The following is a 25,723-nucleotide window of genomic DNA, read 5'->3' as shown; positions in this document are numbered from 1 at the left end:
GCACAGTTCTGTGAGATGGGATAAGTGCTGTTGAGGAAACCAAGGCTCGGGAGGGTCACGCAGGCAAAACCCTGTCTCTGGAACCCGAACTTCATAGAGTTCCTCCAGGCCACGACCGTCGGGGGAAGGAAGTCAGTCCTAGAGAGGAGATTTTAGGGGGATGCGCCGCAGTGGAGGAGTTCAGCCTCCCAGGCGGCAGAGGCCCCGGGCCTAGGAAGGGCTGGGATTTCCCGAGAAGGACCAGCTTTCGCCGGGAACGGAGAGAAAGAGGCGACACAGAGAACCCTTTGTCCCGCCGCGGGATGACCTGCCAGGCGCAGGGGCAGCTGAGGGCTGGCGGGGGCCTCGGCTGGGTTCGCGCCCTCTCCAACCGGCCCCGGCCTCCCGCGGGGAGCTGGCCCCGCCCCCCCGTGAGGGGCACGCCCCGCCCCCGCCCGGGCCTCCGGGGGTCAGCCGCCCCGCGAGGCCGTGTCCAGGCGGCGGGACCCCGGGCTCAGCCCTGGGCGGACTCGGCTGCAGTGGTCCTCCCAGTCCGCCCGGGGCGCTGTGGCTGCGGCTGGCCCGAAGTGGGTGGCGAGGCCTTGGGGAGGAAGGGGAGGGAGGAGAGGGGAGAGGAGAGGGGGGGTGTCGGAGGCGCCCGAGCCGAGCCAGGTCAGCGGGGCGGGCGGGGAGGAGGAGGAGCCGGGGCGTGCTGGCGGGCGGCCGGGTGGCGGCGGCGGCATGGCGGAGCCGAGCGGGGCCGAGACGAGGCCCCCCATTCGGGTCACCGTCAAGACCCCCAAGGACAAGGAGGAAATTGTGATCAGCGATCGCGCCTCAGTCAAGGAGGTAGTGCAGGCGGGGGTGGGGCGGGGAGGTGGGGTCCGCGGGTCCACGCAGAGAGGGGGTGGCTCTGGACGGTCCGGCGAGCGGGAGGGCCTGGGAGAGGAGGGCGGGGGCCCGGCGGGCGCTCGGAGGAGCGGGAGAGCAGGAGCGGCGGGTAGGGGGCGTTCTGCGGGCGATTTGGGGGAGCGTGGCGCGTGTTGGGGATGGGAGACCCAGGTTTGCCTTGTGGCCTGGACTGGGGGCGTGGTGGAGGGTGGGGTGGGGACACCTTGCGCAGGGAAGGGGCAAGTGTTTGAGGGGAGTGTGCGCCCCGGTTACTGGTCGGGGGTCGAGGCGTCCAGGCTGAGTGGGGGGCCAGGCAGAGTGCTGAGCCCGGAGGGCCGGCGGGGGGCGCCACTGTGCGCCCACGAGACCGCTCCGCGTGCTCTGCACGGGGCGGTGGGGGTAGGGCTTCCCTCCGCCCAGGTCCTTCTTGCTGTTTCAAATCCTGGCGGTTGTGTGTGGTCCTCAGCCCCTCCGGGTTTGCACAATGTGCAGTAGGTGTTCAGTAAAATCGCGTGGAATAAGGGAATATCGCCGTGTTCGCCGCCTCCCTGTGGCTGCTCCAGGATTTCACGTAGGCGGGGCTGACGGTGGGCCTTCGGGATGCCCGGGGGATCTGGCCGCCGCCTTGGCTCGGCAAGTGCACTGTTTTTGTTCGAGTGTGTGGTTTGGGTGCTGGTGGTAGAGTTGGGAGTCTTAATTTCCCAAGCCAGCCTTGAGTATCATCACTGCCCCCCGCCCCCAACCTGATAAAATGACTACATTCCAGAATTTAAACATTGTCCCCTGCATAGCTGGGTTTGAAATCAGCTCCCGGTGAGAGGCAGTGTTTTGGTTAAGAGCCGGGCTTTGGTGTGAAGACCCGAGTCCAGTCTGCACCGGCACGTTTCCTATCCACACTGATCCTCCTTTCTCTCATCTTTAAAGTGGAAAGAATAGTCAATGTGTATCTCATAGGACGTACTCTTTTTTTTTTAAATATATTTTTATTGATTTCAGAGAGGAAGGGAATGAGAGAGATAGATAGAAACATCAATGATGAGAGAGTATCACTGATCGGCTGCCTCCTGTACGCCCCCCCCCCCCCCACTGGAATCGAGCCCGCAACCTGGGCATGTGTCCCCACCGGGAATCAAACCGGGGACCCCTCAGTCCACAGGCTGACTCTCTATCCACGGAGCCAAACCAGCCAGGGCATAGGGCATACTCTTAACTCACGAATAGTTAGGTCCATAATAAATAACTGGGATCCATGTGTTGTCGTTGTTACAAGCATGCTGGGGAGAGAGAGGGGAGAGAAACGTGGGGTCTGGGAAGAGCAGGCTGAGGGAAACAGGGCCTGAGTCCAAGGCTGTTGACGGAGCTGAGGCGGAGCGTTCCCTCAGAGGGAACGGGGCAGAGGGACTGAGAGGAAGGGGCAGGTAGCAGCAAGGGCTTCCTGGGCTGCGAGAGCTGAGAGAGGAGCCTCCCACGGGGCCAGCTCCTGGGTTAGGAAAGGAGCTGCTGACTGCAGCTGGAGGGATGGAGTCAAGATTGCAGAAGGGACTTCCCGCCACGGGAGGGGGAGCCAACGAATGCGGAGGCTCTTGAAGAGTCCCTGGTGGATGGAGTCCGGGCGGCCTTTGCAGTGATCTCTGCCTCTCGATCACAGTTCAAAGAGGAGATCTCCCGGAGGTTTAAGGCTCAGCAGGATCAGCTGGTCCTGATCTTCGCCGGCAAGATCCTCAAGGACGGGGACACGCTGAGCCAGCACGGGATCAAGGACGGGCTCACCGTCCACCTGGTCATCAAGACCCCGCAGAAGTAAGTTCCGGAGAGGGCGGGCCCAGCTTCCGACTGGACCCCTTTTCCCTGTCTGGTACTTCCTCACCCGCCTCCGCCTGGAGGGACTATGCCCGGAGGACCTAGACCAAGACCAGGAAAGTGGCTCTTGAATGGGTTGCCGGGCAGGCTTATGGGCTCACCTGCAAGGGACCGGATCCTGACTTACATCTCCCAGAATGCCCTCCAGACGGGTGGTCCTAGCTCCTCCTTCCCTACCTGATTTACTCACTACCCCTAGCATCACCCCAACCCAGCTTCAGTGTCGCTAGGATGCAGCCTGGGTTGGGGCAGTAGCTGCACACCAAACAGGGAGGTGGTTGTCTTCCCTCTTCCTGTGCTCACGTAAGCTAAGACTTTCTTCCTCTGTCCTCAGGGCTCAGGATCCAGCTGCTGCCACTGCTTCCTCCCCCTCTACTCCAGAACCTGCCTCAGCACCCTCCACCACGCCTGCTTCACCTGCCACCCCTGCCCAGCCCTCCACCTCTGGCAGTGCCACTTCGGATGCTGGCAGTGGAAGCCGGAGGAGCAGTGGGGGGGGTCCCTCCCCAGGGGCTGGGGAGGGCCCTCCCAATGCTACCACATCCATACTCTGTAAGCCCTTAGGGACTGGGGGTTGGGGGAGAGCCAAGAGAAGGGAGAAACATGGTCCCCACTCATGATCTGATGGGGATGGAGGACCCCTGGACATAGGACTTTCCAGTTAAGGGGAGCATGGGCAAAGGTTAGAGTAGGGGGAAATGGGGCTGGAGATATGGGGAGCCAGGGGTGAAGACATTGTAGGTAGGGACAAAAGTGGGTCCAACAGTAGCCAGTTGGGGAATATTGATTTACTCACTCAACAGGCCGTCAGGGGGTGCCCTCTCTGTGCTCAGGACTATGCCGGCTCCCAGCCTCTGCCACCAAGGAGGGCTCAGTCTAGCAGGCTGACATCTCTGCCAGCAGGTTCCGGGCTGGGGCTGGGGGAATGCCTGGGAAAGGGAGTGCGAGAAGCAGAGGGGGCCCACCCTGGAGACCTGAACTCAGTGGCTCTGACCAGGTGGGGGAAGGGCTCCTGCAGCGGACCGAGACTCTGCCTCCTCCCGCAGCTGGCTTCGGGGGCATCCTCGGCCTGGGCAGCCTGGGCCTGGGCTCCGCCAACTTCATGGAGCTGCAGCAACAGATGCAGAGGCAACTGATGTCCAATCCCGAGATGCTGTCGCAGATCATGGAGAACCCCCTGGTCCAGGACATGATGTCTAACCCTGACCTGATGCGCCACATGATCATGGCCAACCCCCAGATGCAGCAGCTGATGGAGCGGAACCCTGAGATCAGCCACATGCTCAACAACCCCGAGCTCATGAGGCAGGTGGGTGTGAGAGAGGTGGGGTGGGGGGCACCTGCCCAGCCTTTCTTTCCCCACCTTGTCCTGCTTTGAATTGTTCATTCATTTGTTCAGCAGCCATGTTTTGCACACTTGGGGTACAGTGATAAAAAGACACAGGCCTAGCTTTTCAGGAGCTCCTGGTCTTAAAGGAAAATGGGACAAGTAAGCAGACAATGATAATACAGTATGATCAGTACTATCGTACGGATAGTCACAGGGTCCCAGGAGCACAGAGAGGAGGTCTGGACTCTACGCGGGCTCCAAGGAGGCCTCCTAGAGGAAATGTCACCCAAGCTGAGGTCCAAGAGAGGAAGCATGAACCAGAAGAAGGGCCAACGGACAGCAATGCCAAGGCCTGGGAGTAAAAGATAGGAGGGTATTCGGGGAGCACTGAGGATGGCCAGGGCCAGGTGAGTGAGGGAGACCCAGGTGAGGCAGTTTTGTGTTGGTCTCTGGGAGCTCCAGCTCAGGGCCCGGTCCCCCAGGGGACACGGAGAGGCAGCCCCAGCCAAACTGTGGGCACCAGCGCCGGACTCACCAGGCGATCAGCTTCATTAGGACAAGGATTTGCAGGTGTTTTGCTCACTGTCTAGAACAGTGCCTGGTAATTGTAGTCACTCAGTAAATTATTGAATAACTGAATTATGGGACAAGAGATCAGAGTCATGACTTAGACATAAGGGTATCTTAGAAGAGTGTGGAGCAAATTTGGAAAGAAGAACAGGGAAGGCGTTGGATGGGAACAAGACAGCCGTACTCATGTTTTCTGTCATGTACTGCTGTCCACTGGGATTGACACAGGCAGTTCTTTATTGAGAGTCAGCCATTGGCTCGAAAGAGAAAGCCCCACCCTCCTATGCAGTCAGGCCAAAGATCTGGGGAGGGGAGGTGAAGGGTGCTGGTAGCATTGCCCCGGCTTGAATCCTTCCCCTCCTCAGCATATCACCTACCAGGAGGCAGAGCTGGTGTTGGCCGGACAGACTAACCTGGCCTTGACACCTGGCTCCACCACTGACTGGCTGTGTGTCCCCAGGCAGTGAGTCTCTGAGCCTGTTTTTCCTTCTGCAAAATAGGGACAGAGATACCTACTTGGGACTGTTATTGGGATTAAATGACTTGAATTCTGTAAATTAGTCCAAGGCCGGTATGTAGTAGGTGCTCGAGAGATGTTAACTTTTGTTTCTGCCTCCTCCCCTTTCCCATGTCCATTCTCACTCAATATCCTTGTGCTCCCTGACCCCTGACACCCCTGTGGACCCCCTGAACCTGAAGGAGGAAGCTGCTGCTGTGATCCCTTCTGTGATCATTGTATCTCACTGGAAAAGGCCAACTAGATGCCCACAGGGAAGGTGGTTGGGACCAGAATGACAGGAAGGAAGGAAGTCTGGTCGACTCTATTGTCTACCACAGTAGGGCAGACCCTGGACCCTGGACCCTGGTCCTGATGCAGGCCTCCTCCTCAGGCCCATCCTTTGCAGGCTTGGTGCTCTGGTTCTAGGGCCCATTCTGTCTCTCTACCTTCCCCACCAGACGATGGAGCTTGCTCGAAATCCAGCCATGATGCAGGAGATGATGCGGAACCAGGACCGGGCCCTCAGCAACCTGGAGAGCATCCCTGGAGGGTATAACGCCCTCCGCCGCATGTACACTGACATCCAGGAGCCCATGTTCAGTGCTGCCCGGGAACAGGTGGGGCCAGGGGCTGGGGCGTTAGGTGGGTTGTCTGGCCAGAGATCCCCTACTTCCAGATCCAGGAGAGCCTGGGGTGCTGTCTGCTCCTCTTTCTCGTCCCACCCTCCACCCCTGAGGGTGGGCCTTGGCTTGGAAATGGTTCCCATCATGCATAGGTCCAACTTGGCATGGGACTGAGGCACTAGGGCAGAATGTAGCAGAGTTCCCCAGGGAAGTGGGTGAGGCATAGAGCCCAAGGGATTTGATGTTGTTCTGACAAACTTCTGGCACCAGGGGCTCAAAGGTTGTGGGTCAGGCCTGGGGTCAAACAGCTGGTCCCAGCACAGTGTCTCAAGTGTGGTCCAGAGATCACCTGTGGTAGAATCGCCTGAGGGGCTTGTTAATGATGAGATTCCGGGTCCCCACTTTGAGCTACTAAATGACTCAATCTCTGGAATCAGCCTCTAGGAGTGTGCACTTTTAAACTTAAAACAAAAATTTTTTTAAATTGATTTTAGAGAGGAAGGGAGAGGGAGAGAGAGATAGAAACATCAGTGAAGAGAATTCTTGATCAGCTGCCTCCTGCATGCCCTCTGCTGGGGATTGAGCCCACAGCCTGCAACCCGGGCACATGCCCCCCCCCCCCCCCCCAATCCAATTGTGACCTGGTTCGTGGGTTGATTCTCAACCACTGGGCCACACCAGCCAGACTGGGAATATGCACTTTAAAAAATGCTTTATGAATTCTTTCCAAATGTACAACAAATATAGATAAAAATAGAGCATTCTGTCAGATCCATGTTGCCCTAACATGTTGCCATGTATAGTTTCAGTGCCTCTTTTGGTTCTTTTTTTTTTTTTTTTTTTTTAAGTTTAATTTACATCAAATACATTTACATGTTTCAAAATTCAAAAGGTACACAAAGTAAACAAAAGGGCATTGAAAAAGCACGGAAAGGAATACAAGCTCAATAGGTTACGCAGAAGGGATCCTACTTTCTTCTCCGACCACTTCTTTCTTAGCCCAAGTTAATGACTGTTGTTAATGTTTTGTATATTTTCCTGTACATATTTAACATTTGCAAATAAGACATTACAGATAGAATAGCAGCCTTCTCTATGCTCTTCTTTCCTTCTCCAGAGCTAACTGCCACCCTGAAGTTGGTGTTTGTCATTTTGATTCTTTGATTACTTATATATGTATCCATAAGTAATCTATAGTTTTGTTTTGCATATTTTTCAATCTTCTAGAAGTGGTATCATGCTGTTCATATAATTTTTAACTTGCTTTTTAAGCATTTTAAAACAGTTTTATTGAAGGATAATACACTGACAGAAAGGTGCACGTAAGTGTACAGCTTGATGGATTTCCACAAACTGAACACCCTCCCGCAACCAGTGCTCAGGCGGGAGGGAGGCTCTCACGTTACCTTTGCCTTGTGGAAAGGAAAAAGCACCATATCCGGAGTGGCCCATGATACCCATCAGGTTCCTTGTTCATGCTGCCTCTGTCCTGCACCAAGTCTCCACAAATGAGTGTATGTCTTTCTGGCTCTGCTCAGTCCCACTGGTCCGTCTGTCTGTCCCTGCAGTGCTACCACATTGTCTTATTTAAGCCTGGACATCTGGCGGAGCGAATCCCCCACCTTATTCTTAACATCATCTTGGTTATTTTGGAGATTGCTCTTTCAAATTTTAGAAACTGCTTGCAGGGATCAACTATGAATTTTTAAAGGAATTTATTTATTTTAAATGTTATTTAAGTTTTTAATTTAAAATGTACATCAAAGTAATGCATTCACCTAGTTTTAAAAAAAAATCAAGTAGTTGAGAGAAGCTGAAAACAAGCACTCCAGTTAATTCTGATGCACACTGAGGTGTGCGAGCCACCGGTTTAGCTAAAGGAACACAGCAGTTGGCATCCACAAACCTGGGTTCGAATACCTGCTTCACCATTTTCTAGTGATGTGGTTTTAAGTGAGTTTCCTGGCCCCTCTAAACCTTAGCTTCCTCATTTCCACAATGGAAGCAATAGATTACAGCAGAGGTTCTCAATCATTTTGGTCTCAGGATCCCTTTATACTCTTAAAAATTATTGAGGATCTCCAAAAGCGTTGGTTTTCATGGGTTAGATCTGATATTCACTGTATGTAAAATTAGAACTTAAGAAATTTTTTAAATGTTTATTAATTCATTTAAAAATAACAATAAATTCATTACATTAACATAAATAGCATATTCTTTTGAAAATAACTTTATTTTCCAAATCAGAACTTTAGAGGAAAGAGTAGCCCTATTATGTTTTTGTTGTTGTTTTTTTACAACGAGGCATTTTTTTGTTTTTTTGTTGATTCCTGTATGTGCCCTGACCAGGGATCGAACCTGTAACGTTGGCATATTGGGACGACACTCTAACCAACTGTGCTATCTGGCCAGGGTGTTGTTTTACATTTTTACAGATCTCTTTAATGTCTGGCTACAAAGCAGCTGGATTCTCAGATCTGCTTCTGCATTCAGTCCGCTGCGGTGTCACATGTTATGTATGCAGTCCTTGGAAAACTCCACTCAATACTCATGAGAGAATGAAAGTGAAAAATGCAAATATCGTCTTAGAATTATAAAAATAGTTTTGAACCTTTGAGGGGTCCTAGGACCACACTTTGAGAACTGACATATTGGAGGGATATTGTAAACATTACAATAAATGGCAGCTGTTATCACTATAGGGAGTTTAGAAAAAGAGACTTAGTCCTTAGGGTATACCAGGAAGAACAAAACCGGGCTCCAAAGTTGGGTGCTAGTCAAGTTACCAGAACAGGAAATCTGAAACAGGGCCAGACTGAGACCATGGTGCACAAACTCTGGCCTGCGAGCCCCGTTATCTGAACAGGCATCTGGTGAGGTGCGAGAACCACAGCTCAGAGCAGCAGAGTCCTTGGCCCGCCGTGGTCCCCATGGCCCACTTTGAACAAACAGAAAAAGTGAGTGGATGTGAAACTGCAGACTGCACGGCAGGGAGGGCTGAGGCTGCTCGGAGACCTGCTTCGGTCAGGACTGCCTAGGAACTCGGGACCCTGAGATCATCCTCTGTGACTTGGCAGGAGCCTGGTGCTGAGGGGGCTGAAGCAGCTGGTCTGCGGAGATAGGCTGGGCGTGGAGGGAGAAGACTGGAGGCCTGGAGGTGTGCTCCATGGTGGTGTGCCTGGAGGGACGGAGCCCACATAGGGGACCCAGGCAGTCGGGGAGGAGGCTCTGGGGAGTTAGCATTGGGCCAAGGTGGTCGGAAAAGGGGAAACTGGAGGCAAATCAGCATTGAAGGAAAAGCCAACACTTACTGAGCGCCTGCGAGTGTCAGGAGCAGGGTGCGAAGGTGAGTCCGATACCTGTGCCTGCGGAGCTGAGGAGAACGGCCTCGCTGCCTGCACTGGGAACGGCGTGTGTAACGTCCTGTGGAACACAGCGGAGACCAGAGACCAAATATTTAGCGCCACCAGGGGAGAGGGGAAGCTTCCAGTTACCTGAGGGGTTCAGTTATCCCGTCTTCGGCATCAGCCAGCTCTGCCTGGAGGATAGGGTGGAGCTGCCCTTTGTGGGGCTAAAAATTGAGCTGAGGATTCCTAAGGTCTCAGATCTCTCCCTTTCCTGGGAAGGGGAGGCTGCTAGGTGAGAGGAAAGAAGGGGTGTAGCCCTTGTCCCTGCTTTGTTTCAGTCCTTAACCCGAACCCTTTCCCTCCTCCCAGTTTGGCAACAATCCCTTCTCTTCCCTGGCCGGGAACTCCGACAGCTCATCTTCCCAGCCTCTGCGGACTGAGAATCGAGAGCCCCTCCCTAACCCCTGGAGCCCCTCGCCCCCCACCTCCCAGGCCCCCGGGTCCGGTGGGGAGGGCACCGGAGGATCGGGGACCAGCCAGGTGCACCCGACAGTCTCGAACCCCTTTGGGATCAATGCGGCTAGCCTGGGGTCAGGTATGTCCTAGGGTGGAAGGAGCATAGTGGGTCTCCAGGGCAGTTCCTCTGGCCCAGGACTGAGTGGGGTTCATACTGTTTCAGAATTTTGAAGACAGAGGTGAGACTATGGAAGCCACAGAGGGGGCTCGGCAGCCTGAGGCAGTGGCTCCACCCTCAGAGAGTGAGGGCTGGTTCCAACCAGGCCCTGATATCATTGGGAGGGACCTAAGAATTGGCTCACCAATAAACCAGCCCCACCTTCTGAGCTCTTTCAGCACGAGTGGTACTGTCCAGTGTAAAGGGGTCAGACGGGATGAGGGTGTGGAGAGGAACCAGGGCAGACCTGGGGACACAGGGCAGATGCTGGGGGGAGGGGTGCGGGGGGGGGGGGACGTGCAGAACTGCCATGCACAGGGGTGCATGTTGTGACTGCACCACCCTGGGGAGCCCCATTTGTCTGGACTCTGGCTCTACTTACGACCCAGGGGATGTCTGATAGATGCCCTGATTTTCCTGTTCCCTGGGGGACATTTTTATTGGGAAAGTCCCTTCCCCTCTATGTGCTTCAGTTCCCTTATTTATAAAATAAGGGACTTGAACCTGACTCATGGTTTTAAAAGTACCCTCCTGAGATCTGGAGGGTCTGGGCCATCTTCAGGATGAGAAAGGACCGAAGGGCTCTAGCCCCGACCATGCTTGGTTTCTGCATGAGATTTGGTTTGAGGAAAGAGTCTCTGCTGCTAAGACAAGTTTGGAAACCATTGATCTAAGTCAATGGTCGGCAAACTCATTAGTCAACAGAGCCAAATATCAACAGTACAACGATTGAAATTCCTTTTGAGAGCCAATTTTTTTAAACTTAAACTTCTAATGCCACTTCTTCAAAATAGACTCGCCCAGGCTGTGGTATTTTGTGGAAGAGCCACATTCAAGGGGCCAAAGAGCCGCATGTGGCTCGAGAGTCACAGTTTGCCGACCACGGATCTAAGTGATCTTTAGTCAAATCCTTTCCAACTCGGACATTATCTGAGCTTGTGAAAGGAACAGGGCAGGAATCAGACCCAGTTTCCAGCTGGCTTGTCTTGTCCTTAGCAGAGTGGATGGGTAAGGGGCCGGGCCAAAGTGGGAGTCAGGAGAGACGACCTCGCCCAGGACCTGGGCGCCCATTGTACCGTTGCCTTTCTGGGTTTGGTAACCACTCGGTGTCTGAGGTAAGGTAGGTTGATGTGACATCTGGTTTCCATCTGGACCCCTTCTCTCCTGTTTGGTTTGTTTTTCCCTCCTCGCCTTAGGGATGTTCAACAGCCCGGAAATGCAGGCCCTGCTCCAGCAGATCTCCGAGAACCCCCAGCTGATGCAGAACGTGATCTCCGCCCCCTACATGCGCAGCATGATGCAGACGCTTGCCCAGAACCCTGACTTCGCCGCTCAGGTAGGAACTGTTCCAGGGGAGCGCACTGGGGCAGTCACTTGTGGTCAAACACTCGGGAGCCAGACTGCCTGGGTTTGTATCTCAAGCATCAGCACTTCCTAGCTGTGTAAGTTAAGCAGGGATTCGAACCTCCCAGCTTCCTCAGCTGTACACGGGTAACAGCAGTTCCTCCTAGATTTGTGAGGATTAATGAGTTGATGCATCTAAGGTGCTTTGACCTTGGCATGGCACATCGTAGGCACTGTGCACTCATCATTATCAGACCCGGGGCTGAGCAGCCTGGCTCCTGATGTCGTCGTTGCCCGGAGTATAGTTCTATTTCCTCTCGCTGTCCCACTTAGGCCTTCGGGATACTTTGAGACCCTTGGAAAAGCTGGCCAGTTTCCTGCAGTGGTAGGGGTGCCGAGGGAGACTGAGGCTGTGGGGGATTCTTAGGGTGGGTAGGCCCAGGCCTCCCCCTACTACCTTGACCCTGGCAGATGATGGTGAACGTGCCGCTCTTCGCGGGGAACCCCCAGCTTCAGGAGCAGCTCCGCCTGCAGCTCCCAGTCTTCCTGCAGCAGGTGAGTGAGGAGCCTAGAGGGCGGGGGGCGGACCCCGAAGCCCAAGGGGTGCAACTGCAGGGACGGGGCAGAGCTTGGCCCTGGACTCGGGGTTTCGGCTGCTTCCTGTCTCCTGCCACCTCCCATTGCCTTCTCTGCTCATTTCCCACCAGATGCAGAACCCAGAGTCACTCTCCATCCTTACCAACCCCCGCGCCATGCAGGCGCTGCTGCAGATCCAGCAGGGATTGCAGACCTTGCAGACTGAGGCCCCCGGGCTGATACCCAGGTGAGGGTAGGAGGCAGGTGGGCAGCAAGGTTTTGGCGACTTCTCCCCTCAGCCCCTCCCTCTGCCACTCCGAGCAGCCATGTGTCTGTTTTCCTGTTTCCTCCAATTGCTTTCCTTCCGGATCTCACGTTCCCATCCCTTTCTCAGAGGCCGTCTCCCACCTTTTGGTCTCTTTTGTCTGCAGCCTTGGCTCCTTCGGGATGTCCCGGACCCTTGCACCCTCAGCAAGCAGCAACGCCGGGCCTGCACCCGAGGCCCCCACCTCCTCACCAGCCCCACCAGCCACTTCTCCCACGGGGGCTTCCAGTGCTCAGCAGCAGCTCATGCAGCAGATGATCCAGCTTTTGGCAGGAAGTGGAAACTCACAGGTACACGGGCAGCGGGGCTGGTGCTGGAACCACCACTCCATCCTGGTGGTGTCAGGGGTCGCAGTGGAATGGAGAGAGCAGAGCAGGCTTTGGAGGCAGCCAGACCTGGCTGAGACCCCAGTCTGCTACTTCCTAGCCTTGGGCAAGTTACTGATCTTCCCTAAGTGCAGTTTCCACAGCTGTAAAATGGAGATAAGAATAGTCATAGCACTTACCATGTGCTCATTTAATTTACTTCTCACAACGGCCTTGTGAGGGAGCTGCTATTACAGTTCCTGTGTTACAAAAGGAGAAAACTGCAGCCCAGGGAGATTAAGGGGCTTGCTCAGTCAAAAGCCAGTAAGTAATGGAGCCAAGATTCAAACCGAGGCATGCTGGCTCCAGGATTTACACTGTAACGACTGTGTTTTACCACTTCTACTCATACCATGGGATTCTTTTTTTTTTTCCTCTCTCTCTCTTTTTAAAATATTTTTATTGATTTCAGAGAGGAAGGGAGAGGGAGAGAGAGATAGAAACATCAATGATGAGAGAGAATCCTTGATCGGCTGCCTCCTGCATGGGTATCAAGCCCGCAACCCAGGCATGTGCCCTTGACCGGAATCGAAACTGGGACCTTTCAGTCCTCAGGCTGACGCTCTATCCACTGAGCCAAACTGGCTAGGGCCATGGGATTCTTTTGATAATTAAATCAGCCTTTATTTCTGAGACTTGAGAAGAGGATTATGAGAGGTGAGTTAACTAAAGCCTGGGGTACAAAGTGAAGGCTAGGGGTTTGAGGGAGTGAGGATGACCTGGGGTAAACCTCTTAACCTTCCTCCGTCCTTTGTCACTCATCTGGGAAAGCCTGTCAGTAGAAATGTAGGTAGGCCCAGCTCTGTGCAAAAGCTGAACCGAGTGACCGCCAAGGTGGAGCCCAGCTTAAATCCTGCGGGTGGCCTGGAGCACTGCGCGCAGCAGCCAGGTGGCCTGTGATTGCTGGGCTCCTTCCAGCTCTGAGTCGTCTGTTCAGGAACTAGGCCAGTGCTTCATAAACATGCCTTGGAAAACACTCCTGGGAGATGTTTGTAGGAGTGTCAAATATGAAAAGCCTTCCTTTTTTGTAAATAGCTATGTTTGTGGATTGGTTAGAATTAAACAGATTCTTTCTTTCCTGGAGCCATTCTCTGGCCGTTCCTATGACTGTATGTGTGAGGATGGCTAGGAGGGGGTTTAGAGGTGATGGCTAGTACACATCTTATCCACCACAGAGATTTGGCGTTTGGAGTACCTGTTAACATCTCCAGACTGTTGATGGAAAGTAGTTAGGAATATAAGCTGACCGAAGCCTGTCTGTTACTCGAAATCTGTTACTTGAAATTTTAAGAAAGACACCTCCACCTCATTATTACTCAGTTGTTTGCAGCTCACCACCGTGCTCCATTGATTGGCTCTGAGGATGTTGGAGAAGACCTGCAGGGTGTCTTCTCTTCATTATAAGCCCCCAGCTTCTGAAGTTGGTCCTGTGCCCACTTCACAAGGCCTGTCCCCTGTAGGTGCAGACGCCAGAAGTGAGATTCCAGCAGCAGCTAGATCAGCTCAACGCCATGGGCTTCATCAACCGGGAGGCTAACCTGCAGGCCCTGATTGCCACAGGAGGGGACATCAATGCGGCCATTGAGAGACTCCTGGGCTCTCAGCTCTCCTAATCCTGTGGCCGTGCCTCCTGCTTCTCCCTTCCCTGGATGCCAGCCTCTGGTTCCTGTCAGCTCCTTCCCTCTGCAGCTTGTCATCCCTGTCTTCTTCCTGTCCTCTCCAGACACAGGGTGGCTTTAGAGGCTTGGACCCCAACCCTGTAGCTCTGCCTGAGAATTTTGGTTCTACTTCTACTTCTTACAGAATCTTCTCTCCTGCTCCTGCTTGAGCAGAACTATTTCACGGTCTTCATGGTTTTGTTGATTGACCCCACAACCGCCTTTGCAATCTGCACACTTCTCAGCGGCAGCACAGAGTTGAAGGAGGAACTGACTCTCTGGTTATTGGAACCTGGTCTTTCACCTGTACCACTAGGGTTTTGCTCGTCTCATGTTTACTTTTGGTAACTCTCTTCTTTCTTTCCCCACCCCCTCTCACCTCCAGCCTAACCAGTGCTAGAACTTCATCCTCTGAAGGAGGGGCAGGTGAAGCAGGCTGAGATTTTCCTCCTCGCCCCCTGAAGTGCTTTTTTATGGGGTCTGTTGGGACTTCCAGGGGGAGGAAGATTCCTGTTCTTCCTGTCTGAAGGAGGAGATAAGACACAGTCCTCTGAACAAGGAATTAACCAGCCCGGACCAGCCCCACAGAGACTGGTGCCCAGGAGAAGGGCCTGAGATTTCTGGTTCAGGCGTGGCAGAGGAGACTTAGAGATGCTAATGTAGCTTGAGTTGAAAGGGGCTCAATGAAGCTAAGGGAGATGGCTCACAAGGGGCCATATTGGCTCCATTTCCTCAAACACACATGCTTATGTATACACACACACACACACACACACACATTTCCATGAACCCAGGACCTGTCTGTGTTCCCAGGTACCAGTGATTTGAGCCCCTTAAAAGACATGAAGTGGGTTGGGGTCTGGCTCGGCAGTGGGTGTGTGTGGTGGTGGGATGCATATGGGTTGAGTAGAAGTGGATTCTTTGCTGATTTCTGGTTCAGAGCTCCCCCCACCAGAGAAATAGGCAAAAGGGCTAGTCTAGGGCAGGGATATGTACAGCCCAGGGAGCTAGGCCCCTTGGGCCTCTGGATGCTGGGTAACCCAAGGGTAGTGTGGATACTCCTTCTACCAGGACTGTGACCAACACCCTTACACCCCTCTCCTGATTGCTTCAGGGAATGGTAGAAGGGTCTTTCCATCTAGAGCCTCTGGCCCCTGCCCTTTGAGTTCTTCATGGTTTCCCTCCAGGCCAGAAAGTTCTATTTGAGAAGGAAAGGAGAGGCTGGCAATGCTGCCTTTGATCCGGAGTTGGACATACTATATTGGAGCACAGAGGAGGCTCATAGCACCTCCTCTCTCTGCTACTTAGCCCAGCTGCTTGGAGGGCCCATGGCTGAGAATATGGAGGCATGAGAACAGAATTTTCTCCAAGTGGGAAAGGGTCCCAGGCACTCCAGAGAGGGTATCTGCGTGGCTCCTCTCCATCCTTCCCTCAGCTCCCACACTGGCCTTTGTAAATAAAGGGCGTGGTCTTTGTTGTGAGTGTGTCTTGGTGTTTGTTTTCTGGGGGGATGGGGGGCGGGGGAGATCAGCTGAAGATAACTTCTTTGTCTTAGAGGGTTTTATAAAGTGGATCTAGAGGAATTTGAAGTTCAGTTCACTTACCACAGATGTTAAGAAACATGGTAAGTTAAGGGATAACTGGTCATGGGATATTTATAACCCATGGTTTAGGAATGAGAAGGGTTGCATTCTTCCATTCCCCATCCCCAGACCATAAAATACCAGATTCCTCATCCTACCCTCCACCCCCACCCCCATTGGTCAATCTGGGAGAGGAATGTATACTTTTTTAAAAATATATTTTTATTGGTTTCAGAGAGGAAGGGAGAGAGATAGAAACATCAATGATGAGAATCATTGATCTGCTGCCTCCTGCATGCCCCCTACTGGGGATCGAGCCACAACCTGGATATGTGCCATTGACCGGAATCAACCCGGGACCCTTTAGTCCGCAGGCTGATGCGCTATCCATTGAGCCAAACCAGCCAGAGCAAGGAATGTGTACTTCTGTCTGATCTTTTGGCAAGACCGCTCCTTACCTCAGGTAAAAAGGTAAAACACACACACACACACACACACACACACACCAAAAAAAAAACCCTTGCATCCACATCTTATGCAGGTGGAGTTTAGTAGTTCTTAGTCTTGATCTCTGAGACTAGACCTGACTCTACCGCTAATGGTGTGAACTTTTATCTTGTATAGTGAGGTTATGGCCTGGAGTTCTGTGATATATGAATAAATCATGGTGGGAGGTTCCACTTCTGATTATGGTAGTCTGGATATTTTAGACCAACATTCTCACTAGAAAATTTTTAATTTTTTTTATTGATTTTAGAGAGCAAGAGAGAGAAACATTAATTTGTTGTTCCACCTAGTTATGCATTCATTGGTTGCAAGATTGACCTTGCAATCTTAGTTTATCAGGCGGATGCTCTAACCAATGGAGTTACCTGGCCAGGGCCTCACTAGAAATGTTTACAGTTGGATGCAATATATGTTTAAAAAATCTAAAAAGCATCAAAGAGCCAACAAGATTGGCTGGGAATCCAGAGAGGAAAAACGGCCTAAAGACTACCTTTGTCCTGGGAGTTTTTGCCACTTGGGAAAAAGTTGCTGAGAGGATTTGAGGGCCTTGAAGAACAGGGAGACACAAAGTTGGAATCTGGGGACAGCTAAAGATAAGGATGCTGATAAAGATCCAGCATTTGAACCAGGACCCCCTACAGGTGGATCAGAAGTAAGCCATTTCCTCATATTCAGCAGCCTAGCCTCCCACCATTCTGGGTGGTCCAGAAATTCTTAAGCCTCAAATTTAGGAAGAAGATGATCCCAGATTGCTATCATATCCAGATGCTTGGTAGGATCAAGCAGAAATCTTGAGGAACGTAACATCAACCTAGACCTCAAAATTATTATAATAAATAATTTTTCAAATATAACATCAACCACAATAAAAATTAAGCAGTTGAAGAGATAAGGTAATATAAATGAGACCGAACAGAAATGTCAGACAATAAACAGACCCACAGCAATTCCATGTATTGATATTATACAAGTGAAAACAACTGTGCTTAGTATTTCAAGAAGATAAAAGCCACGCTTAGAAATTTCAGCAGAGACATGAAACTATAAAAATGGACATAGCATGCCCTAGCCGGTTTGGCTCAGTGGATAGAGCCGTCCTGCAGACTGAAGGGTCACAGGTTCGATTTCAGTCAAGGGCCTGTACCTTGGCTGGATCCCCACCCGTGTGGGTGCATGTGGGGGCAGCCAATCAGCCAATCGGTGTGTCTTCTCCCATCTGTGTTTCTGTCTCTTCCCCCTCCCTTCCACTCTCTAAAAACTAATGGGAAAATGTCCTCGGGTAAGGACTAACAAAAATAAACAAACATTGACTCTAAAACAAAAATGACAATGTCTCATGGAGTTTAAAATATATAGAAAGAAAATTTAAATATGTGACAACAGCACAGGAGTCAGACTGGTAAATGGAGTTAGCACCTCAAAGGAATTCTAAATAAAGCTCAGGGCTTGGTTACTTACTGGATGTAGGGGGTGGCTAAGTGTCTTGCCTAGACTTAGAATTCTAGTAACCCTGAGAGAAATAGCTTTTCTCTAATTCCTGGCTCGACAGTACACTCGCCATTCTCAATATATGATCAAAATCTCTAGGTATGCCAATTCTGCAAAGCAGTTCATCAGGTGCTGGCCACATACGGTAAGGGCAAACCAGCTTGAAAAGCCATTGAAAGGGGCAGAATAATAAAGCAAGGAGAACGCACAAACACAAGGCTTTCTGAAGTGCCTCGTGTCTCCGAGGTCCCCGGGCACTACAAAGGGAAAGGTGGGGCTTGTCCAAGAACTACAACTCCCAGAAGGCATGGGGCGGAGCACCGGGGTTTCCTGTCAAAGCTTATTTCCGGTCTTTCGGATGCTGACGCTCTTTTCCGGTACTGGTTCCTCCCCTCCCCCAAAGGCTTCTTTGGGGTGCACGGTGAGTCCCGAGCAGGAGGGGGAGTCTCTTGTCCGCACCTCACCTAGCGGCTGAGGGTTAGCTGTAGGAGGGGGAGGGCAGTGGGTGCGCCGCGGAAGGACGTTTAATCTTGGGGAGAGGCGGGAAGGGGGCAGAGCAGACTGAGCCCCGGGAGGGAACCACAAAAGGATGTGGGGGCGAGGAGAATGGGATCCAGGGGGAAGGATGGAGGGTGGGATGCGGGGTGTGTGGGAGGACCCCGCGAGCGCGCGGTGGGGTCTCCGTGGAGCTGGGCGATGGAGGAGAGGGCCACGTTCTGGAAGGCAGCAGCCGTGGGGGACTCCTGTGTAAGGGAAAGCTGGGCGGTGCTGCAGGTCTGAGATCGGCCGAAATCGGGCACCCCAAGAAAAGCCCTATTGTAGCCACCTGGTGTCATCTCAGAAGACCCTATCAGTTGGGGAGCACCCCGGTCCCCCAGCAGAAAGAGGGTGGTGGTTATGCTGGTGCTTAGACCGATGACCCGAGGGCTTGCAGGGCGGAGGTGGCAGGAGAGGCGCCAGTAGGTCAGTTCCAGAGGCTTAGAGACTGCTCTGTGGAAGGGGCTGCTGCTTTCGAGCTTCCATAGGCGTTTCGTGAAGGACCATCAGGAAGATTTTGGTGATCTTACATGCTTGGGTTGGCTGCTCACTTTGCTTCTCTCTCCACAGATGAGGCTGCTGGCATTTGCAGTGTTGGCTCTACTTGCTGTCACACAAGCAGAGGAAGGAGCCAGGCTTTTGGCCTCCAAATCACTGCTGAACAGATATGCCGTGGAGGGGAGAGACCTGACCTTACAGTACAACATCTACAATGTCGGCTCAAGGTAAGGAGGCTCTGGAGCTGCAGGTTAGGCCCTTTCAGGCTTCTCAGATCTCCCAGCTGGGAACCACCAGCAGTGGTTTCTCTGGGAGACCTCCAGCAACAGCTATGATGAGTGAATGAATACACTGCTGGACCTCATTTAAGAAGAGGAGGACATTCTTACCTAAGCTATAAGAAATCATCTTCCACTCTTTTTTTGAGTTGGAAGAGTTTTAGAGTGGGGAAGAAGCAGGGATTGTGAAACAGGGAGAGGAAAATGAGAAGGCATAAAATATATGATTCCGTCTTACCTCAGAGTTTGCAGTTTCAGCTTCCTTTGTTTCATTAGCCTGTACACATTTTTGTTGCCTTTTTAAATTTTGTTCCCTTTCATTTGATCTTCCATATGCCTCTTGCTCCTCTCCCCCTCCATCCTTCCAACAACACACACACAGAAATTGAGACAAGAATGGGTTTGGGCCCATTTCTTCCTAGGTACTTGAGTATTTTGGTGCTTCTGAGACACAGAATCCAGGCCTTGACCTGGATTCTTCAGTGCAACAAACCCAAATTACTGTCTATGTGAGTCATATGTGTCTTTTGTAGTTTTGAATTTTTAGGACAAGCAGGCAGATTTGATTGCTGATTGCTTTAATTTCCATATCCATGACTTCCAAACCTCTTTTGTTGCCTCTGTTTTCTAGTGCTGCATTAGATGTGGAATTATCTGATGATTCCTTCCCTCCAGAAGACTTTGGCATTGTCTCTGGAATGCTCAACGTCAAATGGGACCGGATTGCCCCGTATCCTCTTGACACTGGGTGATGAAGGCTGGCGGTGGGGGTGGGGGAACGTTGCCACCAAAGCAAGCAGCAGGGTCACTTCAAACAGCCCAGGTGTGCATGGCCATTCTTCTGTCATCTCTCTGGATGAGATGGGGCAAGAGATACTGGTGACAGTTGTGTTCGTGTGCTTTGGATGCTCCTGAGGTTCTGAAGTTTAGGTTATAAGGCCCTAAAACATACTCTGTTGGGCAGACGTAGACACTTAGATGTTTGTGGCCCAGCAAAGGGGGGGGGCGCTTTTAAAAGAAATTCAGTTGGATGCTAACGTGGAGGCCCTGAGTGACCTTTCAAAGACTCTTCTTAGTCAGTGAGTCTCTTCTGATCTACCAGTTGTTTCCTGAGTGTTTTGAATTAGATTTTTGTCCCCATGTGAATTAAAGTATGTTTAGATTTTCTGATAAGAGTTAGTGTTCTCTTTGTGGTTTTTGTCTTTATTTTGCATTTTTAAGAACTTCCTTCAGTTATAGTCAATGAAAGATTTTCTGTAAGCTTAAGTGACTAATTTTTTATCCATAACATATATTGCTTTGAACATACACTGAGTACACCATAGATTTAAAACTTGGCTAAAAAGGCATCATATTGCCCTACCTGGTTTGGCTTAGTGGATAGAGCGTTGGCCTGCGAACCGAAGGGTCCCAGGTTCGATTCCAGTCAAAGGCAACATACCTCCATTGCAGGCTTCTCCCAGGCCCGGGCCCTGGTCAGGCCTCGTGCAGGAGGCAGCCAATCGATGTGTTTCTCTCACATCGATATTTCTCTCTGTCTTTCCCTCTCTCTAAAAATCAATGGAAAAATGTCTTCGGGTGAGGATTTTTTTAAAAATGGTATATTGTAATATACTTTAGGCTTACAAAAATGTGTATGTTTATTATTCTTGCAGAGTATTGGCAAGTATGAAATCACCACATGTATTGGCAACTTCTTTTGTAAATGGTGTATTTAGTCCACAAGTCGAAAAGTTGTTATAACTTTAGCTTCATCTTTTTCCTTCCTTAACTCTTGGGCCAGTGCTAGCAACGTCTCCCATACTGTTGTCCTGCGCCCTCTCAAGGCTGGTTATTTCAACTTCACCTCAGCAACTGTTACTTACCTGGCCCAGGAGGATGGGCCCGTTGTGGTGAGTTGTCCAAACCCTTAGCTGGATGGGGCTCAGATCTGCCCTTGAAAACTCTTGCAGAAAATTTCTTATCTGAGAAAGATAAGAAAGACCAGAAATGTGGGATATTGTCATTAGGAAATACGTTTCAGATTATAAAGTTTCTGAATAAAGCAATTGAAATGGATGGGAGGGGAGGACTGTAGCATTCCCTTCCTCTTCATTCCTTCTGCTTGGCTTTTCATCTGGAATGTGTCATATATTGCCCGGTTCATTGCTGTCCTTGCCCTTCCAGTTCATCTATGCCGCTGTCAGATTATTCCCCGTCTTCATTGTTTCCATGTCTTTCCCTTGCTCTGGATGCTTCTGCTTAATTCCATCAAGGTCAAGCTTTTCTGCCTCTCATTGCATACCCTCCAGTAGTCCATCTGTTCTCTGCCTCCAGCTTCCTCTCCACTCGACGCACAAAGACCCTCCATCCCAGCTAAGCCAGGCTCCTTGGTGCACGCCCTTCTCCCAGTGCTGTTCTTCCCACTTTGCCTTGCTTCTCTGTTTGAAGTACTCTCTCTCCTCCACTTCATTATCCCAAGCCTTCTCAAGACCCAGCTTTGAGCTGCAAGTCCTCGTTTCTGTCTTCTGCTTTTACAGTTCACATTGCTCTTTCCTACTCCTTCTTTCAATAAACATTCATCGAGGGCAGCTAAACATCTGTAGCTCTTACGTTATAGGCCACTTGAACATTTAATTATTTATTGTCTTCAATAAATAATTATTAGTTCTCTTTCTTATGTGTAGGCCTTCCCCCCACCCTCGCTCCCAATTTAATACAAACTCCTTGAAACCAGGGACTTTGTCTTAGATTTCCCTCTGTTTCCCATGTTTAATAGAAACAGTAGTACATAATCTTTGACTGATTGATGTAAAGGTCAACAGACATTTATTGAGCCCCTGCAATGTGCTGGACTCTAGAGAATACTAAGAAGATTAAGATGCTGTCCCAGCCCTCAAGAGCCGTAGGTCATGAATTCATAAAGGCCTCTGACAGGACCATAGGATGGGCTATTGGCTACTTAGCAAGTGCACAGTAGGGAGAAGACTTGGAATAGAGTCAACCATAGAACTAAACGACATCCAGAATTCTCGTTAAATGCACATTCTGAATTTTCTTTTTTTATAAACCATGTGGAACCGTATTTTTGTAATCCCTGTTACATTGCCACATCCTGTGCCATTTCTACCTTCAGAATCAGCTTTAGAAATAGCCATGGGGATGTGAAGTACAGCACAGGGATATAGTCAGTGATATTGTAATAACTAGCTATGGTACCAGGTGGTACTAGAAATACCAGGGGGAACACTTGGTAAAGTAGGAGATTGTCTAACCACTATGCTGTACACCTAAAACCAATACAAAATAATATTGAATGTAAACTCTAATTGAAAAGAAGTTTAAAATAGCCTGGCCAGGGTGGCTCAGTTGTTTGAGCTTCCTGTGCACCAAAAGGTTGCCGGTTCGATTCCTGGTCAGGGCACGTACCTGGTTGTGATCTTGATCCCCTCTCAGGGAGCGTGCAGAAGGCAGCCTATTGATGCTTCTCACAGTGACGTTTCTCTGTCTCTTTCTTCCTTCCTCCCTCTCTCTACATGTCCTTGGGTGAGTATTAAAAACACCAATAACAACAAAAAGACATCATAAGATGCTACTTCACACCCACTATGATGGCTATAATAAAAAATAAAGACAGTAACATGTTGGCAAAGATGTGAAAAAATAGAAAGCTAAAACACGACTGGTGAGAACATAAAATGCTGCTGCCACGTTGGAAACACAATTTGACAGCTCCTCCTCAAAAGAAATAAAGAACCAACTTTTAGGACTCTGGTTCTACATGGTGTTTAACGGGTTAACAGACAAAGCACCGAAGGCTCAGAAGGCCCGGCTGCCACTTCAGAACAAAGTTGTTTGCAGTGTGCTCCAAGGTCTTGGCCTCCTCTCCAAGACAAAGGAATGTGGGCCAGACTCAGCCCCCTCTAGTAATGTACATTAGGGTAGGGCTTTGTGCTGTCCAGAATCTTTCTCGTTTCATTTGAGCCTCACGGCACTCAGGTGCAGAGGAGTATTTCCCCTGGAGGAATAAGGGAATGAGTGGCAAGTGCAAGTCATTCCATTACACACTTGGCCCTGCAGAGGGGCCAGTGGTGGTGAGCCACTCTTTCCAGAGTCTGGGTCTCAGGTGGAAGGATTTGGTTTGAATTTCAGCTGCATCCCTGGCCTCCGTGTTTAGTAAATGCTCATCATGTGTTTCTCAGGTCTCCTGGCTCCTAATGTACCCCCCTTTACAACACAGTAGGAATCATCCAACTCTCTCTAGTTCAAAAGCTTTTCTTCCTCTTGAAGCTCTAAGAACCTAACACTTAGGCCCTGACTGGGTAGCTCAGTCGGTTAGAGCATCGTCCCGATACACCAAGGTTGTGGGTTCGATCCCCTGTCAGAGCACATACAAGAATCAGCCAATGAATGCATACTAGTAAATGAATGGAACAACAAACCAATGTTTCTCTCTCTCCAGTCAATTAAAAAAAAAGGAATAACGCTTAGAACCAGGTTGGTTGGGACTGCCCTTTCTCAGATGAGGAAGTGTGGGGTTTGCCTCAATGTCCTGCTTTTATTTTCAGATTGGCTTTACCAGCGCACCTGGACAGGGAGGAATCCTGGCTCAGCGGGAGTTTGACAGGAGATTCTCCCCTCACTTTGTAAGCGGCACAGTGTTGTCTGGGACGAGACCACCTTGGGTTCTGGGACCTCTTAGTCCCCTTAGAAGATTTGTTTAATTGGTTGGTTTTTGCCATATCTGGTTTTTTTTGGTGTCTGATCAGCCATCAAATATCCTAATTTAACTATGATTAGAGATTTTTAGTCATGAGATCACAATTATGAGAACCAAAAAACTGCCCTTTTTCTTTCCTCATCCTTGAGTAGAGCCCCATCTTGGAGTCCTGAGTCTATTTTGAGATTTAAAAAGAATATCTGCTTAGATTCAAAGAGTCCTAGAGCGTTGGGAAGGTGAGGTGGGAACTTAGACTAAGACAGAATTTTTTGAATATTTGCCTAAAGTTCTGATTGAGGAAATTCATGTACTCATCCATTCATTCAGTGAATAATTATGAATTCCTAATTATGTGCTCAGTTCAGTGCTTTGCTTTGGGAAACAATGGTGACCAAGACATAGCCCCTTTCATAAAGGTCTTAGGGACTCAGAACAAGTCGCTGAGGGGAAATGCTCTGCTAGAGATCATATACCAGGTGCTGGAGGAGCAGGCAGCAGGAACATGGAGCCTGGTCTCAGTCAGGACGGGTTTCTGGAGGAGGAGGTTAGGAAGGATGGCCATCGTAGGGAGAGGGAGCGGCTCAGAGTGAGGAAGCGTGGTGCCATCCAGGTATGGCAAGTAGTCCAGGAGGCTGGAGGGCAGGCTGAGGCGGAGGAATGGGGGAGGGGCTGGAGACAGTGGGGTTAGATCACAGGAGGCTTGACTGTCGGGGCAATACTTGGCCATCTCCCTCCTCACAGATTGTCTGGAAGAGAAAAGCTTTTCTTCCCGTCTGGGTGGGGTCAGGTGAGGCTTTGGCTTCACAGCTGGAAAGAGATTAGTCTTCAGAGAGCTGTTCTCCATCAGGAGTCCTCAGAGGAGCCTTCCTGTCACGGTTCAGCTTAAAATTTGGGCTGGGCTGCTCCCTTTCTCATTGGACCCTCCTTCCTGGTCCTCTCCCGTGCCCTGCTCCATAGTCTAAGCAAGGCCTGTGTTGTCTTCCACAGCTGGACTGGGCAGCCTTCGGGGTCATGACTCTCCCCTCCATCGGGATCCCCCTGCTGCTGTGGTACTCCAGCAAGAGGAAATACGACACTCCCAAAACCAAGAAGAACTGAGGGGGTTGCACAGCCCGCCCATCCCAAGAAATCAGGTGCTTTCCAGACTCCAGAGGGTATCTCCGATGCAGTCTCCTTGAGCCCTTGGCCACCTTCTCCTGGGTCCTGCCCTGCTCTCGCCGGAGTGAAGGACTGGGCCGAGGAGTCTACGAGAGCCTCCTCGCTTCCCTCTTGAAGCCATGCAGACAAGAGTGCCGGAGCCTAGCGGTGCCGTGGGGTATATTGCTGGCGGTCTGAGCTCTCCAGTGCAGGAGGGGGCATTTGGAGACTGCATGACACCACCCCCCTCTCCGGCTCTCCCCTCTCAGAAGCGGATAGAAGATAAAGGGAAAGCTGTGGGACTCTTGGAGGCTACCCAGCTCCTGCTCTGGGTTAGGGAAGTGCTTACCAAATGGGTTTTCTAATAAAAACAAATGCCAAACTGACTTGCCCATTTTCTCATCAGCTGGGTGAGTGCAGGTTGTTGGAGCTCAGACCTGAGAGCCGAGGCTCCTGGGCAGGTGAGCTGAGTCCTGCCTCATTGTTGTGGGGGTTGTGGGTCCTGTTCCCATGGAGATATCCATCTGTTTTTGAGCACCTTGCTTCATCTCATTTCCCTCTGCTCTCACCAATCACCACATACTCCCCAGAACCTTTCTTGACTGTTCGCTCCTCTTAGCTCAAGGAGAGGATGGAGAAGGCGTTCTCACTCCGGGAAGACATTCTGGTCTCATATACTGACTTCTTTTTGTAATCCTCACCCGAGGATATTTTTTCCCATTGGTTTCTAGAGAGAGCGGGGTCGGGAGGGGGAGGACAAGTGGAGAAACATCCATGTGAGAGAGACACATCAATTGGTTGTCTCCTGCACAAGCCCTGACCGAGATTCAAACCCAAGATCCTTTGGTCCCCAGGCTGACGCTCTAACCACTGAGAAAACCGGCCAGGTTTACTTACTGACTTCTTGAAAAGCTATCTCTTACACCTGGTTCTGTTCCTTCCTCTGTTTAAGAACT

At 50.9% G+C, this 25,723-nt stretch overlaps 2 protein-coding genes across 3 annotated transcripts; both read left to right on the top strand.

Annotated features, from left to right (window-relative positions):
• Nucleotides 1-692: 692 nt before the first annotated feature.
• UBQLN4 (ubiquilin 4) lies at nucleotides 693-15,521 on the top strand. The gene is made up of 11 exons (XM_008155672.3): nucleotides 693-828; nucleotides 2,519-2,670; nucleotides 3,065-3,282; nucleotides 3,777-4,039; nucleotides 5,588-5,746; nucleotides 9,469-9,694; nucleotides 10,969-11,108; nucleotides 11,588-11,671; nucleotides 11,824-11,939; nucleotides 12,124-12,307; nucleotides 13,843-15,521. The coding sequence occupies exons 1-11, from the start codon at nucleotides 721-723 to the stop codon at nucleotides 13,993-13,995; spliced, it is 1,803 nt and encodes a 600-aa protein (XP_008153894.2). The 5' UTR covers nucleotides 693-720; the 3' UTR covers nucleotides 13,996-15,521.
• Nucleotides 15,522-17,977: 2,456 nt separating this feature from the next.
• On the top strand, nucleotides 17,978-25,153 carry SSR2 (signal sequence receptor subunit 2). Of its 2 annotated transcripts, none has more exons than XM_008155673.3 (6): nucleotides 17,978-18,039; nucleotides 18,726-18,880; nucleotides 19,563-19,661; nucleotides 20,715-20,823; nucleotides 23,479-23,556; nucleotides 24,618-25,153. In XM_008155673.3, exons 2-6 carry the CDS (start codon nucleotides 18,726-18,728, stop codon nucleotides 24,726-24,728), a joined length of 552 nt encoding a protein of 183 aa, XP_008153895.3. In that variant the 5' UTR covers nucleotides 17,978-18,039; the 3' UTR covers nucleotides 24,729-25,153. The 2 variants fall into 2 exon arrangements, with proteins under 2 accessions (XP_008153895.3, XP_054568103.1); XM_054712128.1 differs by lacking the exon at nucleotides 17,978-18,039 and adding an exon at nucleotides 18,061-18,095.
• The last annotated feature ends 570 nt before the right edge of the window (nucleotides 25,154-25,723 follow it).

The sequence above is a fragment of the Eptesicus fuscus genome, chromosome 22 (assembly GCF_027574615.1).
Source record: "Eptesicus fuscus isolate TK198812 chromosome 22, DD_ASM_mEF_20220401, whole genome shotgun sequence".
Classification (NCBI taxonomy): Eukaryota; Metazoa; Chordata; class Mammalia; order Chiroptera; family Vespertilionidae; genus Eptesicus; species Eptesicus fuscus.
The sequence above is the reverse complement of the archived record's forward strand: the minus strand, read 5'-3'. Positions and strand labels throughout refer to the sequence as shown.